This window comes from Salmo salar, chromosome 07, assembly GCF_965601325.2.
Source record: "Salmo salar chromosome 07, fSalSal1, whole genome shotgun sequence".
NCBI classification, from domain to species: Eukaryota; Metazoa; Chordata; class Actinopteri; order Salmoniformes; family Salmonidae; genus Salmo; species Salmo salar.
In genome coordinates, this window is record NC_138297.1 from 46,240,713 (window position 1) to 46,266,917 (window position 26,205).

The 26,205-nt window shown below is 43.8% G+C and overlaps 1 protein-coding gene across 1 annotated transcript in view; it reads left to right on the forward strand.

Moving 5' to 3' along the window:
• The window catches only part of LOC106609308 (protein O-mannosyl-transferase TMTC1), a 91,432-nt gene that overhangs the window by 6,781 nt on the left and 58,446 nt on the right, over positions 1-26,205 (forward strand). Inside the window, exons 3-4 of the mRNA XM_014207977.3 lie at positions 7,103-7,176; positions 7,288-7,464. Of these exons, the coding sequence (XP_014063452.2) occupies positions 7,103-7,176; positions 7,288-7,464 (251 nt within the window). The remainder of the gene's footprint in view (positions 1-7,102; positions 7,177-7,287; positions 7,465-26,205) is intronic.

The following is a 26,205-nucleotide window of genomic DNA, read 5'->3' on the forward strand; positions in this document are numbered from 1 at the left end:
GATTAGTATGGTACTGACTAGCGTCCTGCTCAGGGGGTGTACTTGTACATCAAGCTGCCTCACGCTACAGAAACAGGATGGGCCCAGGCCGGTCTGGCTTGGACAAGGCTAATAACTGACTACTGTAGTAGGGGTGTGTGGTAAGGTAGTACTCTGCTGAGGTAGGGTGTGTGGTGGGGTAGTACTTTACTGTAGTAAGGGTGAGTGGTGAGGTAGTACTTTAAATCAAATGTTATTAGTCACATGCGCCAAATACAACAGGTGTAGACGTTACAGTGAACTGCTTACTTACGAGCCCCTAAACAACAATGCAGTTTCAAAAAAATACATATAAAAGTAACAAGTAATTAACCTCTCTGGGCTAGGTGGCACCAAATCGTCCCACCTACGTAACAGCCAGTGTAATCCTGTGGCGTGTTATTCAAAAACCTCAAAAATGCAAAAACTTCAATTTTTCAAACATGACTATTTTACACCATTTTAAAGACAAGACTCTCGTTAATCTAACCACACTGTCCGATTTCAAAAAGGCTTTACAACGAAAGCAAAACATTAGATAATGTCAGCAGAGTACCCAGCAAGAAATAATCAGACACCCATTTTTCAAGCTAGCATATAATGTCACATAAACCCAAACCACAGCTAAATGTAGCACTAACCTTTGATGATCTTCATCAGATGACAACCCTAGGACATTATGTTATACAATACATGCATGTTTTGTTCAATCAAGTTCATATTTATATCAAAAACCAGCTTTTTACATTAGCATGTGACTAGCATTCCCACCGAACACTGCCGGTGAATTTACTAAATTACTCACGATAAACGTTCACAAAAAGCATAACAATTATTTTAAGAATTAAAGATACAGAACTCCTCTATGCACTCGATATGTCCGATTTTAAAATAGCTTTTCGGTGAAAGCACATTTTGCAATATTCTCAGTAGATAGCCCGGCATCACAGGGCTAGCTATTTAGACACCCAGCAAGTTTAGCACTCAGCAAAGTCACATTTACTATAAGAAAAATGTTCTTACCTTTGCTGTCTTTGTCAGAATGCACTCCCAGGACTGCTACTTCAATAACAAATGTTGGTTTGGTCCAAAATAATCCATCGTTATATCCAAATAGCGCCGTTTTGTTCGTGCGTTCAAGACACTATCCGAAGTGTAAATAAGGGTCACGAGCATGGCGCAATTCGTGACAAAACATTTCTAAATATTCCATTACCGTACTTCGAAGCATGTCAACCGCTGTTTAAAATCCATTTTTATGCCATTTTTCTCGTAAAAAAAGCGATAATATTCCGACCGGGAATCTGCATTTAGGTAAACAGAGGAAAGAAAATAAAGCATTCGGTCGACTCGGGCACGCGCCTAAGCCCACAGTACTCTGATCGGCCACTTGCCAAACGCGATAAAGTGTTTCAGCCAGAGCCTGCCTCGATATCGTTCAGCTTTTTCCCGGGCTCTGAGAGCCTATGGGAGTCGTAGGAAGTGTCACGTTATTGCAAAGATCCTCAGTCTTCAATAAAAAGAGCCAAGATAAAACACAACTTGTCAGACAGGCCACTTCCTGCATGGAATCTTCTCAGGTTTTGGCCTGCCATATGAGTTCTGTTATACTCACAGACACCATTCAAACAGTTTTAGAAACTTTAGGGTGTTTTCTATCCAAAGCCAATAATTATATGCATATTCTAGTTACTGGGCAGGAGTAGTAACCAGATTAAATCGGGTACGTTTTTTTATCCAGCCGTGTCAATACTGCCCCCTAGCCCTAACAGGTTAAAGAGCAGCAGTGAAATAACAACAGTGAGACTATATACAGGGGGGTACCGATACAGAGTCAATGTGCCGGTTATTTGAGGTAGTATGTACATGTAGTTAAGAGTTATTAAAGTGACTATGCATAGATGACATTGGCTGCGGAGAGCATGATCACACAGTTTTCCAGAACAGCTGGTGCTCTCATGCATGTTTCAGTGTTATTTGCCTCGAAGCGAGCATAGAAGTAGTTTAGCTCGCCTGGTAGGCTCGTGTTACTGGGCAGCTCTCGGCTGTGCTACCCTTTGTAGTCTGTAATGGTTTGTAAGCCCTGCCACATCTGACGAGTGTCAGAGCTGCTGTAGTACGATTTGATCTTAGTCCTGTATTGATGCTTTGCTTGTTTGATGGTTCATTGGAGGGCATAGCGGGATTTCTTATAAGCTTCCGGGTTAGAGTCCCGCTCCTTGAAAGCGGCAGCTCTAGCCTTTAGCTCAGTGCGGATGCTGCCTGTAATCCATGGCTTCTGGTTGGGGTACGTATGGTCACTGTGGGGACGACGTCATCGATGCACTAATTGATGAAGCCAGTGACTGATGTGGTGTACTCCTCAATGCCATCGGAGGAATCCTGGAACATATTCAGTCTGTGCTAGCAAAACAGTCCTGTAGCTTAGCATGCTTCCTCTGACCACTTTTTTATTGATCTAGTCACTGGTGCTTCTTGATTTAATTTTTGCTTGTAAGCAGGAATCAGGAGGATAGAATTATGGTCAGATTTGCCAAATGGAGGGCGAGGGATAGCTTTGTAAGCCTCTCTGTGTGTGGAGTATAGGTGGTCCAGAGTTCTTTTTCCTCTGGTTGCACATTTAACATGCTGATAGAAATTTGGTAAAACTGATTTAAGTTTCCCTGCATTAAAGTCCCCGGCTACTAGAAGTGCCACCTCTCCATGAGCGTTTTCTTGTTTGCTAATGGCGGAATATAGCTCATTCAATGCTTAGTGCCAGCCTCTGACTGTGGTGGTATGTAAACAGCTACAAAGAATAGAGATGCAAACTCTCTCAGTACGTAGTGTGGTCTATAGCTTATCATGAGATACTCTACCTCAGGCGAGTAATAGCTTAAGACTTCCTTAGATATCATGCACAAGCTGTTATTTACAAAAATACATAGACTGCCGCCGCCCCTTGTCTTACCAGACACCGCTGTTCTATCCTGCCGGTACATCGAATAACCATCCAGCTGTATGTTGATGTTGTCGTCGTTCAGCCACGACTCTTTGAAGCATAAAATGTTCGTTTTTAATGTCCCGTTGGTAGTTTAATTTTCCGCATATCTCGTCGATTTTACTGTCCAAAGATTGCACGTTTGCTAGCAGAATGGACGGAAGTGGGGGTTTATTCGATCGCCTACGAATTCTCAGATGTCAGCCCGACCTTCGGCCCCTCTTTCTCCGCCTCCTCTTCACGCAGATCATGGGGATCAGGGCCTGTTCCCGAGGAAGCAGTGTATCCTTCACGTCGGGCTCGTCAGAGTCGTGAAAGGAAAATAGGATTCTGCTAGTCCGGTGTGAGTAATCGCAGTCCTGATGTCTAGAAGTAATTTTTGGTCATTAGAGATGGTAGCGGCAACATTGTGTATAAAATAAGTTACAAAAATAAGTTTACTGTAATAGGGGTGTGTGGTAGGGTAGTACTTTACTGTAGTAAGGGTGTGCGGTAGGGTAGTACTTTACTGTAGTAGGGTTGTGTGGTAGTGTAGTACTTTACTGTAGTAAGGGTGTGTGGTAGGGTGGTACTTTACTGTAGTAGGGTGGTACTTTACTGTAGTAGGGGTGTGGGGTAGGGTAGTACTTTACTGTAGTAGGGGTGTGTGGTAAGGTAGTTCTTTACTGTAATAGGGGTGTGTGTGATCAGGATAGAGTACTCAAACACCCCCCCCCCTAAGGAAACAGCATTATCCTGAGTTCCAGTCATGAGGAACCCTCTCGCCTCACGCCGTGCCTCATACCAGGAAGAGTTGTGGGGTTATGTAGGCTAATTCACACACACGCATGAACACACCTGAACGCACGCACACACACACTGTAAATCAGTACCAAATGTCCCATTAGACAATTCTAGGGGGCAGGGTGTGTCTCTAAAGCACATTCTATTAGAAACAGCTGCAGCCCTATAGGGGTGTGGCTCAGAATGTACTAGAATATCTGTTTCTCACTGCACACACACAGCTGGTACTCCATGGAGTAGGACATTTAGATATTTTAAGTGAGTGTTAGGGCTGGGAGTGTTTTTGAGTTGAAATACATTGTTAGAGAGCGCGCGTGTGTGTGTGTGTGTACTGAGATGACACTGCCGAGTCAGTTTCAGTCACAGTGGGAGGCAGGGATGGATAGAGGAAGATGAAAGGGGAGAAAGAACAGAGGGGGGGAAGTGAAGGATGAAGGGCAATGGATGAGGGGGTGGGAGAGAAGAGGAAGTTGAAAGGGAGAGAGGGAGGAGAGTGAGGACAGGGAAGGGTGGAAGACTCTTCTCTTCTTCCTCATGAATTAAATGTATAAGATACTGGGCTCCTCCCCCTGCTTTACTGATGAGCTTCTACAGCAGGAAAAGGAAATGCCAACAGTTACTGTAGTTAATTTTTGTTTATTTAGGAAATACAAAGTGTTGCTATTCCTGATTCCATATATGATCATGAGTCAACAAATGACTAATGAGTGCACCATCAGGAATAATACCAACACTTTGTATTTTCTTAAAATAAAAACAAACGATTACTCCACAACAACACTCAAATAAGTGCAATATGCGAGTGAAATCAATATGCAAACATGGCTCAGACATATCATGCTATAATTTTTTCTTAGGTAGAGGAAAACATGCGCTCTTATTTTACTCTCATAAAGGAGGCGTGTCTGTAGCACGGCAGGCTACGTCTCATTTCCCACTCCTGGGTAATGCAATGGGCTGTCACTAGCTATGGTACCATTAACTTGTCCAGTGATTTTAGTTTTTTCTTCGAAATTTAAAACGTTAGCATAGAAAATAGATGCGACAATTGCCTGCTCGGGTACGTTTCCGTTTAACTATATTGTCGATAAAAAAAACAGCTGGACACAATGACGCCACAGAAACAAACAAACCTTTTTGTTGTTGTTGCAAAAACCTACAATGTCGAATAAAATGTTTGTGGTTGAAGTGTTTCCATTACTCATTTAGGCAAATTGCGCATTAATACATTTGTGACAGACTGTATGCCCTCCCATCTGTTTCATGTCTCAGGTATAGCCGGCGAAAGCCAGCATGTATAGAATGCAATATTTTACTAATATTAGCCATGTTCTAATAATGATCATGTGCCAACATATCGCCATGGTGAAACGTGCACAACTGGACTTCTGAAATAAGTGGATGGTGAAACTTGCCAGCCAACCAGAAAAGCAATTCTGGTATTCTTGAAAGTCAGGACAATCCTTGATATATATATTTTTTATAGTTGGAAAAAATGTATTTATCAAGCAGCAGGCATTTAGAATTAAATGATGACCTTACGCGTACCTTCAAAACTATTCTCCAATCATAATTTATATTTAAAAAAAAGACAAAATAAAAATCCACACTTGTCAAATGGATAAAAATGTTGTAGATATTTTGAAAATGTCTCCTATATCTGCAGTTTCCATTACACATGTCGCAACGTTATTGTTTTTGTCGAATAAATCTGGGCCATTGGAAACCTACCTACTGTTAAGTAGCTCTCTGTGGCCCTTGGACGTCCATCCATCCATCTGTAGTAAGCGCAACACAGGGTCATTGGCCAATTCATTCACAACGTCGGCTTTAGCTTGCTTATATAGAGCGGATACTACCTGTTTTCTGAAATGGGAGCGAAGTTCGAAGCGTGGCTCGAGCACTTTCACAAAGTGCTGAAACCCCCCCATTCTTCTCAACCACCAATAATGGGCTCATATCCACGGCTATTAACATAGGCTACCTATCGCTCTTGTAACTTCGTTGGCCCGGTCAGAATTAGCTGCGAAGGGCTGCTTGAATTCAGAGGGGAGATTAAGTTGTGTTTTTAATTATATTTTTTGGCGTTTCCGTCTTGCTCAGGATGTAGGAATACAGGGGTGACGTCAGCGTAAATGTGTCAACGTGTTTAATGTGTTGGCAGCTGCATAGGGTACTCTCGTTGAGCAGTGGCAACATACTCTCTCTCTCCATCGCCGTTCTAATCTACTGGGAAGCACAAATGTTCCCGAACTGGAGATTTAAAGGATGATGGAGACTCCTGGTTTAACGACCAAGCCATTGCACAAAACTAGTTTTGGCCTGTAGTAGTGATTACAACGTGCACATAGGCTCTAGTTTTCTTTTACTGAAAAGCTTGAAATGTTGTTTTATTTTTAGCTCAGATTTACGAAAACAATGCAGTGTAGGCCTAGTATTTTTAAAATATATTTTGTATGTATTCATTCGGGTTCACAGTGCAGACCAAACCGAGGTCCCTGTACCTTCACACACACACACACACACACACACACAGTGACAGAGGTAGGCTGTCTTGCCAGTTAGATTAAATGGTTCTGGGACCTGACTGTTATATTTACAGACTCTCTGGAGGGTGGCAATCAATCTACTTCTTCCCGGCCTCCTCATCTATTGCTATCCCACTCCTCTGTCCTCCTAGCTATCCCACTCCTCTTTCCTCCTTACCCCCTCCCTCTCTCCATCCCCCTGTCTTCCTATCCTGGAGGTTTTTAGATTTATGATCTCACAACTCCTATCTGACCCAGTTCATCTCTCAGAGTCTGACTTTTTCTCTCTCTCTCTCTCTCTCTCAATCTGTGTCTCTCTCTGTGTTCTTTATCTCAGTCCCAGTTGGACATGTCAGTGTGCTCATCCAGTCTGTAACTACTTCACTGCAGCGGAGACTTAAAAACTGCAGACCTCACTGGAACATAACGTACCCCGGACCCAGACAGAACTGTAACACAACCTAACATATCACCAGCTAACACATCACACCGTATGTAATGCCACCTAACTAGGTCTCTCTCTTGGAGAAGAGGCTCAAACATCAGGGCGCTTTGTGGTAAATATACAGAAATTAGTAATGCTGTACTTTCATCTCCAACCTGCCCCAAACTGTCTCTGAACCTTTTCTGACAGACTGTACCAACACACAGTGTTATGTAACAGAGTTGTGTCTCAGTGTAACCTAGTAACATAATAGACTTCCCTATGGACACCCACTCTACACTGTCGCTAGTCTACAGTTTGTCCGGGTCACCTGAGCCACAGGACTAATGCAAACTCTGTATGTTGCAGGTGTCTGGTATCGTGGGCAGGGCAGATGTCTTGGCCTGCATGCTGTTCCTCCTGGCCTTTCTCTCCTATATTAGGTGAGACAACCCTCTCTCTGTCACTACTATGGAGGGCGGATTGTGTGGAGTTTTTTTTTACACTGGGCGGCATTTTCTCTTGACTTAATTTCTCTCTCTCTCTCTCTCCAGGAGTGTGGGTGAGTGTGATTCTGCAGACTGTCTGCCCTCCACTGTGTCTGTGTGGGCGCTGGGTGCCAGTCTGCTGCTGGGCACCTGTGCCATGCTGGTCAAGGAGACGGGCATCACCGTCTTCGGGGTGTGTGTGTTCTACGACGCCCTGGTGCTCTGCCGCAAGCCCCTCCTCTTGTAAGTCCACTCTGTGTGTGTTAAGATGGCTTGATTGCCTAAGAAGACCTTTGTCAGCTTGTGTGTGTGTGTGTTAAGATGGCTTGATTGCCTAAGAAGCCCTTTGTCACCATTGTCAGCTTGTGTGTGTGTGTGTGTGTGTGTGTGTGTGTGTGTGTGTGTATGAGCTAGTTATATGCCAGCCACTTAATTTGGTGGATCAACCATCTAAGAGAAACAGAATAACGTGTGTGTACAGTAACAGTATGGCCAAATGTTGGTATGGGAATGTCCTGGTTTCTGCCTCTCTGGGGTGTATATTACAAAGGATTGTAACACAGCATCAGACAAAGGGAGAGACGGGTGAAAACTACTGTTACATAGACAGCTGTGTGTGTGTGTGTGTAGTCCACCCTGCCAGGTCCAGATGTTTTGGGGGCCTCCACCCCATTAAGTGTTGGAATGTGCTGGAATTAGCTTGTGTTCAGTGGGCTGGCCTCTAACACAGTAAAGGATTTAACAGCACTCTTGGAAGATTAGTCCAAATGGGGACTAAAAGAGATCCAAATCAAATCAAACAGTGAGGGGGGACGTTTGTGTGTGTATTAGGGGGTTATGTTAGGGTAACTGCCCCAGGCGTCTGTCATTGAGTCGTGTGGCTGCGGGACTTGAACACTCAAGTCAGCCACACGACCCTTGTGAGAGTGTGTTTCTGAGTGTGTGTGTGTACGCCACTATCCATGTGTGTCTCTGTGTGTAAATGTGTCGCTTAGTAGTTGGATGTTTTTCTTTGTGTTTGCTCATCACACCCCGTCCTGCCAGAAATCTACTCTTGGCATTGTCTCTCTCTAAGCCATGTCCTGTGTCTCTTGTTTATGTCTTCCTCTGGATGGACATGCTAATCTGATATAACCTTTTAATATAACAGTGGAGCGCTCAAACTGTGTGTGTGAGAGTGCTACCGCTGACAGACAGCCCTGGACTACAGGCCTCTCATAGAGACTCACTGCTAAGCCTCTGTAATAGCCTTCAGTATTGTTGTAGTATTACAACAGCTGTACTGGTCTGATAGTGAATGAGTGCACCACTAACCCCTACTGTGGGCTGATGAATGGTGCATAGCACTACTGCTGCTACTTACTTGTGGCTTTGTTTTTTTTCTCTCTGTTGCTCTGGACTTAAGCTGCCTGCTAAATAGTTAGTGGTGACTTCAATGTTGACTCCTATAGCTTTAAGACACTGTTCTGTTGTTAAGTTACAGTACACTGTTGTTGCTTTTGCAGGAAATTGTGTTTTACTTGTTTTATTGTTCTATTCCACACACACACACACACACACACACACACACACACACACACACACACACACACACACACACACACACACACACACCCCCGAACAGCTGTGTTGGCTTGCTGCCTGGCCTGGCTGTGTGTTTACATGGCACAGTAACATGCCTCTGTGTCTCCAGCCAGAAAACACACACAAACTGCACACACAACTTCAATTCCCTCCACCCACCAGGGAACGCCCAGAGTTATTGCCACAATCAGGCACCGTGCCTGGGCCACAACCCTGATCTCTGCTCCCTGTCCTCAGCCACCAAAACCGCTCCTGGGCCTCAGTCCCCTCTCCATCCCCTCTTTCATGTGTGGAGTTCCATACCTCTAACCACCACCACTAGGCACTGCAGTCTTGAGTCCTACCCCAAACCAAGCACTGATGCTGGGCTTGGACTCTCTCTCATCCCCCCCTAGACCAACATCATCACTACTAGCATCTGCTACTCACCACACACCAACCTCACCACCATCTCTATGGTGTGGCTATGACATCACAACACAACACGATGGAGAGATGAGTGGAGATGGAAGGAGGGAGGGATGAATTGGTGTGGGGGGAGAGAGGGTGAGAGACAGATGTGAAAGAATAATGGTTGTGTGTGTGTGTGTGTGTGTGTGTGTGCGTGCGTGTGCGCCCGCATTTGGTTTTTGTGTAATCCTTTGCAGTATGTTAAAGCCCCAAAGACGAGCCCAGAGCCCTATCAGTGTCCGCTGTCTCTCCCCTGAGCTCTGTCTCAACCAGTGGTGACAGGAACTCTCTCTGAGGGATGGCGTGTGTGGAAGTGCAGTAGATTGAATCTCTCATTTGACCGCACGCACAGCATATTTCTTCTCTGAAAGCCTACAGTATCTGCCATGGGGCCTGCGGTTTGGGAGACCTCGGACTGTGTGTGTGAGTGTGAGTGAGTGGAGCTGTGATCTGTGAATGAACCCAGCAGAAAGGGATAGAGCAGAAAAGTGATGTGTCTGCTGTGAGCTCCACGGGCCTGTTACAGCGAGAGACAGAGACTATGTGTACGGATGTGTTTCAGAAGGCATAGAGAGAGGATGAGGAGAGGGAGAGAGTATTCAGTGAAAACACACTCTTTTCCGGCCTCTCGTCTCACTGTGCTGTCTTTGATACTGGTGCCAGGGAACAGGAAATGCGGATCATCTCAAGAATTCAGCGAGGAAGATCCAATAGCATTTCTAGCCAAACCCCCGCTTTTCCTCTCTCCTTCGCTTTATCTTTCTCTATCTCTTGTCCATTTTCACTCTCTTCTCCCTCTCTATTTCCACCCACTCCATCACTCGTTTTCTCTTTTCCCCCCCTCTCCCCCTCTTCCCTCCGGTCGCCCTTTGTTCTGGACTGCAGTAGCTGTCAACATGCATTAGATATGCGTTGGAGATAGGTTAGTGATATGTTGGGGGTGCGTTAGATCTCTCCCCACACCTGTCCTGTGCCTGGCTCTTTGATACGCTGGGAAGATTTAATAGATGCTGATTTAATTTGGGCCTTAATTAAACACCAACAGCTGTTCATGTATCTACAGGCTGGCCTAACTGATGGAACTGAGGGAGGGAGTAGGAGGGAAAATAGGGAGAGAGAGAGAGAGAGAGCAAGAGGGAAGGAATTAAGGAGGGAGAGAAAGATGGAGATAGTATGTGAGCCTGTGTGTGTGCACTGTGTGTGTGCACTCTGTAATGAGAGCCCTTGGGCCACAGCTCTCTTGCCTGTGATAAGCAGGGTATGTGAACGGTGTTGAGCGGTGGGAAATCCCGCTCATCGCTCACCGAGCGTTGCTTGCTCAGCGCTCCAAGTCCTTTCCAACCGTGCCGCTAAAAACCGGTCTATGCTTACAGGAAATAAAAACTGACCCCACATTCGCTCCATTCATTAAAATCACAATTTAACCAAAACCTATCTATTTTTGTGACTACTTGGTCTTACCATTTGGTTTTGAAGTATTGAAACCAAACCATATGATTGGATGAAAAGTAGGCTATTTTGGTAAACATGACAAGGTGAATGTCATCATTTCAAATAGGCTACATGTCATATTAAAACGCATATAAACACTCTAAATGGGTCAGGAGCCAGACAGGGAGACTAAGAAGGAACGAAAAGGAATGACTCAGGCTATATTATTTCAAGGCTATAGCTTACAAAGAAATACATTGTGAAACATTTTCAAGTGCGACACAATAGGCTGGTAGGGACATAAAGGGCTCCGCATTTAACATTTTAGTTGTATTAAATCAAAAATTGAAATGAAAAATGTTTTATTAGGTTCAGTGCTTTTTTTGAATTGATTTTTAGAAGCACGAGTTTAACCAGTTTGTGGCTTTAGGCTCATGTGATGGTCAGGCCAGTAGCAGAGAGCACCCTCTCCGCTCTTGCAGAGCCACTGGGGATGCTAGACACCCTTTTGGCCACTCTTGCCAGGCTGGGCGGAAATGCAGAGTTGTTTATAAAAATGTTTAAAGGTAGGCCAAAAGGTTTTTAGGCAAAATAAACCAATCAAAACAGAAATCTCCCACTTAATTAGCAACCCACCTCGTTCCTTTCTTTTAGCATGTGCACGTAATAAAGTACACCATCATGCTTTCGGGATAGGTGTCTTTTCAGATTCCACAATGATTCTTTAGTTGTGGACATTACATCGCCACACTCCCTCTCTTGCTCCTCATCTTTGTAAGTCACCTTGATTTAGCACCTGTGTGTTTTATGAGTTTCTTTACGGAAATATTTAGCGAACTCCGTGACAGTAGTTAAAGCGAGGAGCTATAGCAGCACACAAGTAGACTACAAATGCATGCTGGGCCAGGCATGCTCTGAGCTCATGAAATGAGCGCTACTGGAGCGAAATTGAAGCAGGAGAGAAGGCCGACCCTCCAGCCTTTTTGTAATCTCACTCCGCGCTCCAGTCAAATTGGGCACTCTTCGCTTCGCTCCAGTTCCGTTCACATACTCTGGTGATAAGCGGTCCGGAACTGTGATTTTAAACAAGCCAACGTGACAATGGAGGGAGAGAAAGACAATGAGGGATGAGAGAAAGAAAGAAAGGGAGCATGCAACAGAGAGGAGGGACAGAGAGTGACGGAAAAGAGTGAGTGAGATCGCGACAGAGGGAATAAGAGAGAAAGATGAAGAGAGCAAAAAAATGTCACAGAGTGATAGCCATCACGTCTTTCTCCGGTGTATCTGGCCCAGTGGGGTGTGAGGGCCTGTTTTTAGATGGATGATTGCCCTGCATTGTCATTCAAATATTCAACACATGAGCCAGCCCCCCCCCCCCCCCCCCCCCACACACACACAGGCCAGGGGCCTGAACACTTATTGGGAGATTGTTTTGTAAATGCCTCATCAAAAAGATGTCTGGTGATTTTTGTTGGGGTGAGCTTTTTTTCTCCTGCCTAAATTGTTTGGCACCCGTTTATCGCCGGCCCACACAACTGGAGAGCAGCCTATCAGATGGGAGTACAGATGTTTTAACCCTTCCTGTCTGGGTTGACAGCGCAGTGTTTCACTCTTATTCCAAGCATCCTGATGTACTGTGTACGCCTTGCCAAAAGTGCCCTGCATATGGAAATACAGAGAACTCATACAGTGTTCACATCCGTGCAGGAGAATTTCATCACTATATCCACATTCACTATAAGCAGAGTCTACCTTATACAGAGAGTCTACTAGATGGTTAATACGGTGCCATTTGAAACCCAGCGGTAGACAGTGTTTATGGGACGTTTCTCTGCCCTGTGAATTAGCCCTCCTCCAGCTCCATTAGGTCTGTGTTAGCTCTGCCCGATAATGTCATCTCCTCATGTTTACAGGCCGACTAGGAGATATGAGGGGCCCTCTGCTTTAAAAATATTCAGACAGAGAGAGCTAGAGTCCGGGGTTGGGGGGGGGGGGTTTACGATATGAGTGAAAGCATAAGGCTGACCAAAGAGTTCAACTCTTGAGTACATCTCTCCATAAACCTGCATACCTACACAACTTAATGCAAGTTAGTGTGTGTGTGCCTGTGTGTATCTGCTGTATTTATGATAGAGTGTGTTCAATTTGGGGCTTTGTCCCTCATTCTTCAGGGGAGGTTCACAACTGTCAGTTGTGTTTCTTATTAGGAATGATCTCTGTGGCTTTCCGTGGGTGTTCTGCTCCCCCTGCCTTGCTTGTACTTCTAAAGAGACCTCTAATTGACAGAGAAACTCACACGATTTCTATTGTGACACATTTTCTCTCTCCTCAGAGGAGTCTTTATAGTCAGTGCATGTGGCACAATTATCCCAAGGGATTTTGTTGGTGTGTTTTATGTGTTAAATTTTTTTTTTTTTTAAGTTGGTTTAAAAAGTTGATGATGATGCAAATGATGATTATGATGAGACATAGTATAAAATAAGTCCCTGAAGTGTATGTGTGTGTGTCCTTGTGTAAATGTGTATTGGAGATACGTATTTTGATGTTTCTGTGAGTTCTTTTGAGATGAAATACTTTGAAGATTCTATTTACTCAGACAGAACCCTTTGAAACTTCTAGAACATGAAGAAGCCTCTGAAGAGAGTCTGTCTGTCCCTATGAAATGGAGCACTGGAGATAGTGTTAGTGTGTGTGCGTGCCCTGCTGGGTAGCTTTCATAACTCTGTAGGCCATCAGGGCATGTCTAATTGGGAGATCTGCTCAGTGTTTTCCTGTAGTCAAATATGGGGATTTGTATTTGTTAGGGATCCCCATTAGCTGCTGCCTTGGCAGCAGCTACTCTTCCTGGGGTCCAAACACATTAAAACACTTACATTACATATAAAACTAAAGACATTACATCATATAACATTATTACACCACCACATACAGTGCATTCTGAAAGTATTCAGACCCCTTGACTTTTTCCACATTTTGTTACGTTACAGCCTTATTCTAAAATTGATCAAATTGTTTTTTTCACTCATCAATCTACACACAATACCCCATAATGACAAAGCAAAAACATTTTTTTTGAAATTTTTGCTAATAAAATAAATGAACAAATACATTTACATAAGTATTCAGACCTTTTACTCAATACTTTGTTGAAGCACCTTTGGCAGCGATTACAGCCTCAAGACTTCTTGGGTATAACGATACAAGCTTGGCACACCTGTATTTGGGGAGTTTCTCCCATTCTTCTCTGCAGATCTACTCAAGTTTTGTCAGGTTGGATGAGGAGTGTTGCTGCACAGCTATTTTCAGGTGTTTCCAGAGATGTTCAGAAACTTTTCTCAAAGCCACTCCTGTGTTGTCTTGGCTGTGTGCTTAGGGAGGTTGTCCTGTTGGAAGGTGAACCGTCATCCCAGTCTGAGGTCCTGAGCTCTCTGGAGCAGGTTTTCATCAAGGATCTCTCTGTATGTTGCTCCGTTCATCTTTGCCTCGATCCTGACTAGTCTCCGAGTCCCTGCCACTGAAAAACATCCCCACACCATGATGCTGCCACCACCATGCTTTACCGTAGGGATGGTGCCAGGTTTCCTCCAGACGTGACGTTTGGCATTCAAGCCAAAGAGTTCAATCTTGGTTTCATCAGACCAGAAAACCTTGTTTCTCATGGTCTGAGAGTCTTTAGGTGCTTTTTGACAAACTCAAAGTGGGCTGCCATGTGTCTTTTACTGATGAGTGGCTTCCGTCTGGCCACTCTACCATGAAGACCTGATTGGTGGAGTGCTGCAGAGATGGTTGTCCTTCTGGAATGTTCTCCCATCTCCACAGAGGAACCCTAGAGCTCTGTCAGAGTGACCATTGGGTTCTAGGTCACCTCCCTGACAAAGGCCCTTCTCCCCCTATTGCTCAGTTTGGCTGGGCAGCCAGCTCTAGGAAGAGTCTTGGTGGTTCCAAAATTCTTCCATTTAAGAATGATGGAGGCCACTGTGTTCTTGGGGACCTTCAATGCTGCCGAATTTTTTTGGTACCCTTCCCCAGATCTGTGCCTCAACATAATACTGTCTCGGAGCTCTACGGACAATTCCTTCTACCTCGTGGCTTGGTTTTTGCTCTAACATGCACTTACAGCTGTGGAACCTTATATAGGTGTGTGCCTTTCCAAATCATGTCGAATCAATTGAATTAACCACAGGTGGACTCCAATCAAGTTGTAGAAACTTCTCAAGGATGATCAATGGAAACAGGATGCGCCTGAGCCCAATTTTGAGTCTCACAGCAAAGTGTCTGTATACTTATGTAAATGAGTTATTTCTATTTGAAATTTGTAATAAACTTGCAAACATTTCTAAAAACCTGTTTTTGCTTTGTCGTTATGGGTGTTGTGTGTAGATTGCTGAGGATATATATATCTATTTTTTTTTAAAATCCATTTTAGAATAAGGCTGTAACGTAACAAAATGTGGAAAAGTCTTCCTGAAGGCACTGTATCTACAATACAAAATGTACAATACAAAATGTATAATACCGCCATACAACAATGTTACAATGTATGCGTGTGTTTGTACCTTGTGTGTCTCTTCACACTCCCCGTTGTCCCATAATGTGTATTTTTGTGTATTAAATCTGATTCTACTGCTTGCATCAGTCATGGCTCTATGTCGTACTGTGCGCCTCCTATAGTCTGTTCTGGACTTGGGGATTGTGAAGAGACATTACATTACATTTACATTTAAGTCATTTAGCAGACGCTCTTATCCAGAGCGACTTACAAAATGGTGCATTCACCTTATGATATCCAGTGGAACAACCACTTTACAATAGTGCATCTAAATCTTTTAAGGGGGGGGGGGGGGGGGGTTAGAAGGATTACTTTATCCTATCCTAGGTATTCCTTAAAGAGGTGGGGTTTCAGGTGTCTCCGGAAGGTGGTGATTGACTCCGCTGTCCTGGCGTCGTGAGGGAGCTTGTTCCACCATTGTGGTGCCAGAGCAGCGAACAGTTTTGACTGGGCTGAGCGGGAACTGTGCTTCCTCAGAGGTAGGGGGGCCAGCAGGCCAGTGGTGGATGAACGCAGTGCCCTTGTTTGGGTGTAGGGCCTGATCAGAGCCTGAAGGTATGGAGGTGCCGTTCCCTTCACAGCTCCGTAGGCAATCACCATGGTCTTGTAGCGGATGCGAGCTTCAACTGGAAGCCAGTGGAGAGAGCGGAGGAGCGGGGTGACGTGAGACCATGGAGACCTCTGGTGGCATGTCTTGTGGGGTATGCATGTGTGTCTGAGCTGTGTGCTAGTAGTTTAAACAGACCGCTCGGTACATTCAGCTTGTCAACACTTCTTACAAAAACAAGTAGTGATGAGAAATTGACATGCTTATCATTAATGTTAGCTCTCTGTGTACTTTTAAGGGCCAGCTGTGCTGCCCTGTTCTGAGCCAACTGCAATTTTCTTAAGTCCCTCTTTGTGGCACCTGACCACACTACTGAACAGTATTCTAGGTGTGACGAATCAAATCAAATATTATTTGTCACATGCGCCTATTACAACACCTTATAGTGAAATGCTTACTTACAAGCCCTTACCCAACAATGCACTTCAAGAAATAGAGTTAAGTAAATATTTAATAAATAAATTAGTCATTTAAAAAAAAAAAAATCAAAGTAATACAAGAAAATTACATAACAATAGTGAGGCTATATACAGGGGGTACAGGTACCGAGTCAATGTGTGGGGGTACAGGATAGTCGAGGTAATTTGTGAAGTGACTGTGCATAGATAATAAACAGCAGCAGTGTAAAAACAAAGGAGGGGGGGTGTCAATATAAATAGTCTGGATGGCCATTTGATTAAATGTTCAGCAGTCTTATAGCTTGGGAGTAGAAGCTGTTAAGGAGCCCTTTGGTCCTAGACTTGGCGCTCCGATACCGCTTCCCGTGTGGTAGCAGAGAGAACAGTCTATGACTTGGGTGACTGGAGTCTTTTTGATCATTTTTTGGGCCTTCCTCTGACACCGCCTAGTATATAGGTCCTGGATGTCAGGAAGCTTGGCCCCAGTGATGTACTGGGCCATACGCACTACCCTCTGTAGCGCCTTACTGTCAGAGGCCGAGCAGTTGTCATACCAGGCGGTGATGCAACTGGTCAGGATGCTCTCGATGGTGCAGTTATATAACCTTTTGAGGATCTGGGGACCCATGCCAAATCTTTTCAGTCTCCCGAGGTGGAAAAGGTGTTGTCGTGCCCTCTTTACAACTGTCTTGGTGTGTTTGGACCATGATAGTTTGTTGGTGATGTGGACACCAAGGAACTTGAAACTCTCGTCCAGCTCCACTTCAGCCCCGTTGATGTTAATGGGGCCATGTTCGGCCCTACTTTTCCTATTGTCCACAATCAGCTCCTTTGTCCTGGCACCACATTGCCAGGTCTCTGACTCCCTCCCTATAGGCTGTCTCATCGTTGTTGGTGATCACGCCTACCACTGTTGCATCTTCTGAAAACGTAATGGTGTTGGAGTCGTGCTTGGCCACACAGTCTTGGGTGAACAGGGAGTACAGGAGGGGACTAAGCACACACCCTTGAGGGGCCCCAATGTTGAGGGTCAGTGTGGCAAATGTGTTGTTACCTACCCTTACCACTTGGGGGTGGCCCGTCAGGAGGTCCAGGATACAGTTGCAGAGGGAGGTGTTTAGTCCCAGGGTCCTTAACTTAGTGATGAGCTTTGTGGGCACTATGGTGTTGAACGCTGAACTGTAGTCAATGAACAGCATTCTCACATATGTTTTCCTTTTGTCCAGGTGGGAAAGGGCAGTGTGGAGTGTGATTGTGGATCTGTTGGGGCTTTATGTGAATTGGAGTGAGTCTAGGGTTTCCGGCATAGTGGTGTTGATGTGAGCGATGACCAGCCTTTCAAAGCACTTCATGGCGACCGCCGTGAGTGCTACAGGGCGGTAATCATTTAGGCTTGTTACCTTCACTTTCTTGGGCACAGTGACTATGGTGGTGTGTTTGAAACATGTAGGTATTACAGACTCGGTCAGGGAGAGGTTCAAAATGTCAGGGATGACACTTGCCAGTTGGTCTGCGATATCCACAGTATAGCAGGGGAGTAAAGCCATAACACATACTTTTTACCAGCAGCAGACTATGATCGATAATGTCAAAAGCCACAATGAAGTTTAATAAAACAGCCCCCACAATCTTTTTATCATCAGTTTCTCTCAGCCAATCATCATCATTCATTTGTATAAGTGCTGTGCTTGTTGAATGTCCTTCCCTATCAGCGTGATGAAAGTCTGTTGTCAATTTGTTTACTGTAAAATAGCATTGTATCTGGTCAAACACAATTATTTTCAGAAGATTACTAAGGGTCGGTAACAGGCTGATTGGTCGGCTATTTGAGCCAGTAAAGAGGGCTTTACTATTCTTGGGTAGCGGAATGACTTTTGCTTCCCTCTTGGCCTGAGGGCGCACACTTTCTAGTAGGCTTAAATTGAAGTGATGGAAAATATGTGTCAATATCGTCTGCTACTGTCCTCAGTAATTTTCCATCCAGATTGTCAGACCCCGGTGGCTTGTCATTGTTGATAGACAACAATAATTATTTCACCTCTTCCACGCTCACTTTACGGAATTCAAAAGTACAATGCTTGTCTTTCATAATTTGGTCAGATGTACTTGGATAAGTAGTGTCAGCGTTTTGTTGCTGGCATGTCATGCCTAAGTTTGCTTATCTTGCCAATGAAAAAGTCATTAAAGTAGTTGGTGACATCGGTGGGTTTTGTGATGAATGAGCCATCTGATTCAATGAATGATGGAGCCGAGTCTGCCCTTTTTCCCAAATTTGTATTTAAGGTGCTCCAAAGCTTTTTACTATCATTATTTATATCATTCATTTTTGTTTCGTAGTATATTTTATTTAGCCACCTGATTTCTTAATGTGCAGTACGTTTGCCAATTGATTGGGCTGCCAGACTTATTTGCCATAACTTTTGCTTCATCCCTCTCAACCATACCATTTTTCAATTCCTCATCCCAAGGGGATTTAACAGTTTTAGTCATTTTCTTAATGGGTGCATGCTTATTAGTAACTGGAATAAGCAATTTCATAAATGTGTCAAGTGCAGCGTCTGTTTACTCCTCATTACAGACCAGCAAATACTCTTTACATCATCAACATAAGAATCAATACAGAACTTCTTGTATGAACTGGTTTTGGTTTTCCTTGATATGGCTACTATATTGTGATCACTACATCCTATGGATTTGGATACTGCTTTAAATCACATTTCTGCAGCGTTAATAAGGATGTGATCAATACATGTTGATGATTTCATTCCTGTGCTGTTTGTAACTACCTTGGTAGGTTGACTGATAACTTGAACAAGGTTGCAAGCACTGGTTACAGTTTGAAGCTTTTTCTTGAGTAGGCAGCTTGATGAAAACCAGTTAATATTTAAATGACCAAGAAAATATACTTCTCTGTTGATATCACATACATTATCAAGAATTTCACACACATTATCCAGATACCGACTTATCTCTTGGTGGTCTATAGCAGCTTCCCACAAGAATGGGCTTTAGGTGAGGCAGATTAACCTGTAGCCATATTACTTCAACAGTATTTAACATGAGATCCTCTCTAAGCTTTACAGGAATGTGGTTGGTGCGAAAAGAGCAAATCAATCCCAGAACAACAGCAAAGGACCTTGTGAAGATGCTGCAGGAAACGGGTACAAAAGTATCTATATCCACAGTAAAACGAGTCCTATATAGACATAACCTGAAAGGCCGCTCAGCAAGTAAGAAGCCACTGCTCCAAAACCGCCATTAAAAAAAGCCAGACTACGGTTTGCAACTGTACATGGGGACAAAGATTGTACTTTTTGGAGAAATGTCCTCTGATCTGATGAAAGAAAAATAGAACTGTTTGGCCATAATGACCATCGTTATGTTTGGAGGAAAAAGGGGGAGGCTTGCACCATCCCAACTGTGAAGCACGGGGGTGGCAGCATCATGTTGTGGGGGTGCTTTGCTGCAGGAGGGACTGGTGCACTTCACAAAATAGATGGCATCATGAGCAAGGAAAATTATGTGGATATATTGAAGCAACATCTCAAGACATCAGTCAGGAAGCTTGGTTGCAAATGGGTCTTCCAAATGGACAATGACCCCAAGCATACTTCCAAAGTTGTGGCAAAATGGCTTAAGGACAACAAAGTCAAGGTATTGGAGTGGCCATCACAAAGCCATGACCTCAATCCTATAGAAGATTTGTGGGCAGAACTGAAAAAGCGTGTGCGAGCAAGGAGGCCTACAAACCTGACTCAGTTACTCCAGCTCTGTCATGAGGAATGGGCCAAATTCACCCAACTTATTGTGGGAAGCTTGTGGAAGGCTACCTGAAGCGTTTGACCCAAGTTAAACAATTTAAAGGCAATGCTACCAAATACTAATTGAGTGTATGTAAACTTCTGACCCACTGGGAATGTGATGAAAGAAATCAAAGCTGAAATAAATCACTCTCTACTATTATTCTGACATTTCACATTCTTAAAATAAAGTGGTGATCCTAACTGATCTAAGACGGGGAATCTTTACTCGGATTAAATGTCAGGAATTGTGAAAAACTGAGTTTAAATGTATTTGGCTAAGGTGTATGTAAACTTCCGACTTGAACTGTAGTTCTGAACGGTAGCATGATTCTGATTGCGTGACAGACGAGAACAGGATACTCTCCCATTACGCTGCTCCAGAACTTTGGCAGTGTCATTTCCGGGAAACGCATGCTCAGTCCGCCAGAGATTTACATGTTTTCCGAAAGAAACGCAGCAATCTCTGCTCGAAGCTCATAAAAGTGATCCAACACTTTACCCCTGGAAAGCCAGCAGACCTCTGCATGATAAAGCACCTGCTGGTGCTCCCTCCCCATATCCCTACAGAAGGCCTGGAAACACCTGCTTTTCGTGGAACTCTTTTTGATATAGTTGACACACTTGATCACATCCTGAAGAGTGGTGTGGAGCTCAGGCACCACGTGCTTCGCTGCCCATGCCTCCCTGTGTAGGAAGCAGTAGTTCCACGTCGCACTCGGTGCTATCTCCAGGATCCCTCTTACTACCCCGGAGTGCTTTCCTGTCATGGCAGCTGCCCCATCAGTGGTCACATCGACGCACCCATCCCAGGCCTGTCCCAAGGAGCCCAGGTACATATCCATTGTGTTAAAGACAGTCTCTGCAGAGTTGGTGTCTGACATAGACCAATAGAATGACATGGTTAGCCACATCTGTGGATTCATCAAGCTGCAGTGCGTAATGGCCATTTGCACTAATGCTCTCTGATGTCTGGCGCGTTATGTCCTCAGACATGTCCAGGATTCTCCTCCTCATGGTTTCATTGGATAGTGGGATGGTTTTAAGTTTTTTGGCGGCTGACTCTCCCAAGATTTCAATGCACATATCAATCACAGCAGGGAGTATGATATTCTGTGCATTGGTGTGGGCTTTTTTGCACTTAGCAATGCGCTTGGCCACAAGGTATGATGCGTGAAATGCCTTTTCATGTCCCATGCATACCTTGTTCAATGAATCTTGTGAGGCCTCCGGATATCGACATTTCCTTTAAAACAAAAAAAAGAAAATCAGCTGTTTTATCTTTGTTGCTTGGATGCTTGGTGCCCAGGTGACGTTTCATTTTGGAGGGTTTCATGCTCCCATTAGCTAACAGCTCGTTGAATAGGACGCACTACTGTCTACTCACCCTGTCTGTCGTCTGTATATCGGTGTGTTCGGAAATTCATCAGTTATTCTGCACTCTGGCACACTCAGACGAGAGTGCTCTGAAATCTGAGTAGATAGCCAGAGCGAATTTACGAATGCACCCTATGTAAAACCATATTTGGTGTAGTCGGGGTCGTATTTTCTCTTGACAGGGACCGGGTTGTCTGCCTTGTTGTTGACATTGGAAGCAGCAGTAGACGAGGGAGCTGCACGTTTTAAAAACTTGTCCATGATTTTACTCTGACAGCAAGCCTACATGAGTTAAATGACAGCTACCTATCCACATGTGCAATAACTGCAGAACAAATCTGCATAGTTAGCTGTCAATCAAGCTAGCTGTCAGAAGAAGATCTGTATTTTCTCATTGGATGTGTCACATACCTTTTCAAAATAATGTTTTTATTTTATTTTTCTTGTCCCGCGACCCCTTAAAATCCTCCCACCCCCTAGTTGAGAATCACTGATCTAAGTGAGTTTCAGAGAGAGTCAGAATTAGGGTTGCAAAGGGTCGGAAACTTTGTGGAAATTTCCTGAATTATTTTGGAAATTTCCAAGGGGAAGTTAACCCTGGAATTTGGGGAATTTTGTTAAATTCATCCAAAAAGTTAGCTTAAAACAGTGTAACTTGTTTTTGTAGGATACACATAAGGCAATTCTAGGTCTTGTGGCATATTTTGGTTAAACTATCCCCAATTCAATGGAATTGTAACCCTCTGCATGCACAGTGCATTCTTCCATCACATGTGCAGTGCACTCTTCCATCACATGTACAGCTGATTCTCAAGATCTTGCACACTAATGAGATGCTATTGAGCCCACACTACTACACTGTCTGAGCCACGGACTACAGGCTTTCTGGTAAGTTTTGATTACAGTACTTAGTGGGGTGAATATATTTTAGATGACATACATGATTTTTTTCTTAACTAGTAAATAGTAGCCTACAGCAAAGTGTGTTTTTAAATCATTTATAACTTGTTAACTATGGGGGTTTTAGCCTGCTTGAGCCTGCTAACTGAGGAGTGTTAATTCACCTGTTTCCATACATGTTTCATTTTAAAACATTTATCTTACAAAGGAGTTGTTTAATCTAACTGCTATTTATCTGTACATGGAATTGGATTAGAGTTTTTTTTTAAACTTTTTTTATTCTCATCTTTACAGGAAAATGCCACGGGCACTATCTGATGTGTGGAGACATTTCACTGCAGTTAATGTAGAAGGAAAAGCTGTGTGCATTTGCAAATAATGTGCCAAATCATATGTGAAGAATACAACAAAGATGCAGAATCATCTGGCCAAGTGCATAAAGTTCCCTCAGCAACAAGCAACCTCTGACAGAAGTCCCTCTACTTCTATTCGAGGTGAAAATAATGAATCAGACACCTTATCGATAGCAACAAATAACCATCCTCCTGGAATCAGACGTTTTTTTTTTACTCAATGGAGGAACGTAGTCAGATAAATGCTGATGAATGTCTTGCTTGAGCTGTGTATGCAACTGGTTCACCTCTGATGCTCACAGGCAATGTGTATTGGAAGAGATTCCTGAATACACCCCTCCAACCAGACATGCTTTATCTACTCATTTGCTGGATGCAGAGTTCAACAGAGTTCAAGCAAATCATAGAGAAGCGGTCTGTATTGCAATAGTCTCTGATTGGTGGTCAAATGTTCGTGGGCAAGGAATAATTAACTACATCTCCACCCCTCAACCAGTATTTGACAAGAGCACAGACAAAAGAAACAACAGACACACCAGTCTCTACATTGCAGATGAGCTGAAGGCAGTCATCAATGACCTTGGACCACAGAAGGTATTTGCACTGGTGACAGACAATGCTGTGAACATGAATGCTGCTTGGTCTAAAGTGGAGGAGTCCTACCCTCACATCACACCCATTGGCTGTGCTGCTCATGCATTGACTCTGCTCCTCAAGGACATCAAGGCACTGAAAACAATGGATACACTCTATAAGAGAGCCAAGGAAATGGTTAGGTATGTGAAGGGTCATCAAGTTATAGCAGCAATCTACCTCACCAAGCAAAGTGAGAAGAATAAGAGCACCACATTGAAGCTGCCCAGCAACACCTGTTGGGGTGGTGTTGTCGTCATGTTTGACAGTCTCCTGGAGGGGAAGGAGTCTCCAAGAAATGGCCATATCACAGTCTGATGATATGGACAGCCCCATGAAGAGGATCCTCCTGGATGATGTATTTTGGGAGAGAGTGGTAAGCAGCCTGAAATTCCTGAAACCTATAGCAGTAGCCATTGCACGGATTGAGGGTGACAATGCCATCCTGTCTGATGTTCAGACTCTGTTTGCAGATGTAACAGAAGAAATCCGTACTGCCCTGCACACTTCACTGTTGCTCCAAGCAGACGAAACTGCTGTTCTGAAATACATCAAAAGGCGTGAAGACTTCTGCCTGAAGCCCATACACGCCACAGCGTACATGTTGGACCCCAAATATGCTGGCAAGAGCATCCTGTCTGGTGCAGAGGTCAACAAGGCCTATGGTGTCATCACTACCGTGTCTCGCCACCTTGGCCTGAATGAGTGCAAGGTTCTTGGCAGTCTGGCGAAGTACACTTCCAAGCAAGGGCTTTGGGATGGAGATGCAATATGGCAGTCGTGCCTACATATCTCATCAGCCACCTGGTAGAAGGGACTTTGTGGATCTGAGGCTCTTTCCCCTGTTGCCTCCATCATCCTCCAAATCCCACCAACATCAGCCGCCTCAGTGCAACTGGTCCTTGTTTGGGAACACACACACCAAAGCACGCAACAAGCTGACCAATACAAGGGTTGAAAAATTGGTGTCCATCCTGGCAAATTTGAGGCTTTTTGAGCCTGACAACGAGCCATCCTCAACAAGGTTGTAAAGTGACAGTGAAGATGAGGCCTCAGAGTCTGATGTTCAAGAGGTGGACATTGAGGAGGTCCAGGGAGAAGACATGGAAGCCTGAGAGGAAGACAACCACAGCTTTAGTTTCCAGACTATCATTTTCCAGATGTATGTTGAAAATGTTTTTTGAAGATGAGATGGATCATTGGGGAACATTCAATATTCCCTTTTGTTCAGTGAAATCATCCCATGTGAAGAGAACTCATTTAATTCATGTTCAATTCATAACTACATTTAATTTTTTTCTATTGGAAGGATTTAATAATTTGCAATGATGTCTACTTACAGTATGATGAGGTAAAAAGTTTCTGTCTCCAGATATGGTAAATATATCCAATGCATAAAACATCTACATTTAAGTGGTATTAATATTAATTTGCATATATTCCCGTTAATTCCCACAGAAAGTTTCCACCTCTGAATATTCCCCAAAATGTGCAACCCTAGTCAGAATATGAATGTCATCTGTTACAAGAAAGTTCTTGACTTCACAAACCTTGTTTCTTAGGCTACATATGTTAATATGGGATATTTTTAGCATGTTTCTTGGTTGCTTGATTGTTTTCGATGCTTTTCTGGGGAAGCTTATCAGAAGTAGGCTTGCTCATGTTATTTATATTGGAGCTGATAGTGCATGGTGCGCTGCGCACAGTGGACTTCCCACTAGGGCACACCGCCTCAGTGCTAACAGTATAACTCTGATTCATAGGCACATGATCACTGCATACAATAGCTGTAGGATCAACAGAGGTATTCAGGGCAGTTAGAGGGACATCAATTAAGTTACTTACATTGTGTTTGCCAACGCCCCTGGGATAATGTACAGTTGATGCAGCATTATGAAGACTCATTGTCACAGTGGTAGGAATGAACTGAGCTTGTCTTGGGTCATTGATAAGTAATTGTGTTAATGCAGCATTGAAATGCGTGGAAAGAGTCCAGGAGCTGAGATGATTTGGATGGACTCCGTCAATTCCTGTAGAGCAGTGGTTCCCAAACTTTTTATAGTCCCGTACTGCTTCAAACGTTCAATCTCCAGCTGCGTACCCCCTCTAGCACCAGGGTCAGCGCACTCTCAAATGTTGTTTTTTGCCATCATTGTAAGCCTTCCACACACACAGTATACGATACGTTTAGTTAACATTAGAATGAGTGAGTTTTTGTCACAACCCGGCTCGTGGGAAGTGACAAAGAGCTCTTATAGGACCAGGGCACAAATAATAATATAATAATAATCAATAGTTTTGCTCTTTATTTAGCCATCTTACATATAGAACTGTATTTGTTCATCAAAAATTGTGAATAACTCCCCACAGGTTAATGAGAAGGGTGTGCTTGAAAGGATGCACATAACTCTGCAATGTTTGGTGGTATTGGAGAGAGTCTGTCTTTTTCCACACACAGTCTGTGCCTGTATTTAGTTTTTATGCTAGTGAGGGCCAAGAATCTACTCTCACATAGGTACGTGGTGGCAAAGGGCATCGGTGTCTTAACAGCATGATTTGCCAAGGAAGGATACTCTGAGCGCAGCCCAATCCAGAAATCTGGCAGTGGCTTCTGATTTAAATTAATCTAGCCTGTTGAAGCTTTCACACCCGCGGTCCAACCCATTTATATTGCAGGATTTACCTGAACAGTTTACACACTGACTTCTGGTTAATCCTATAGTGTGTGCGTGTGAGTGCGATTATGTGCGTGAGGCTTTGAATAAAACAAACTGCTTTTTAAATGCACCTGAACATTTTGCATTTGCCACGTTAGCGGGAAGCATTGTGACAGCTGGTAAAAGCAATACAATACTGTAAACTCTGTTATCATCACTGTGATACATCACCCACTTAATCTTTA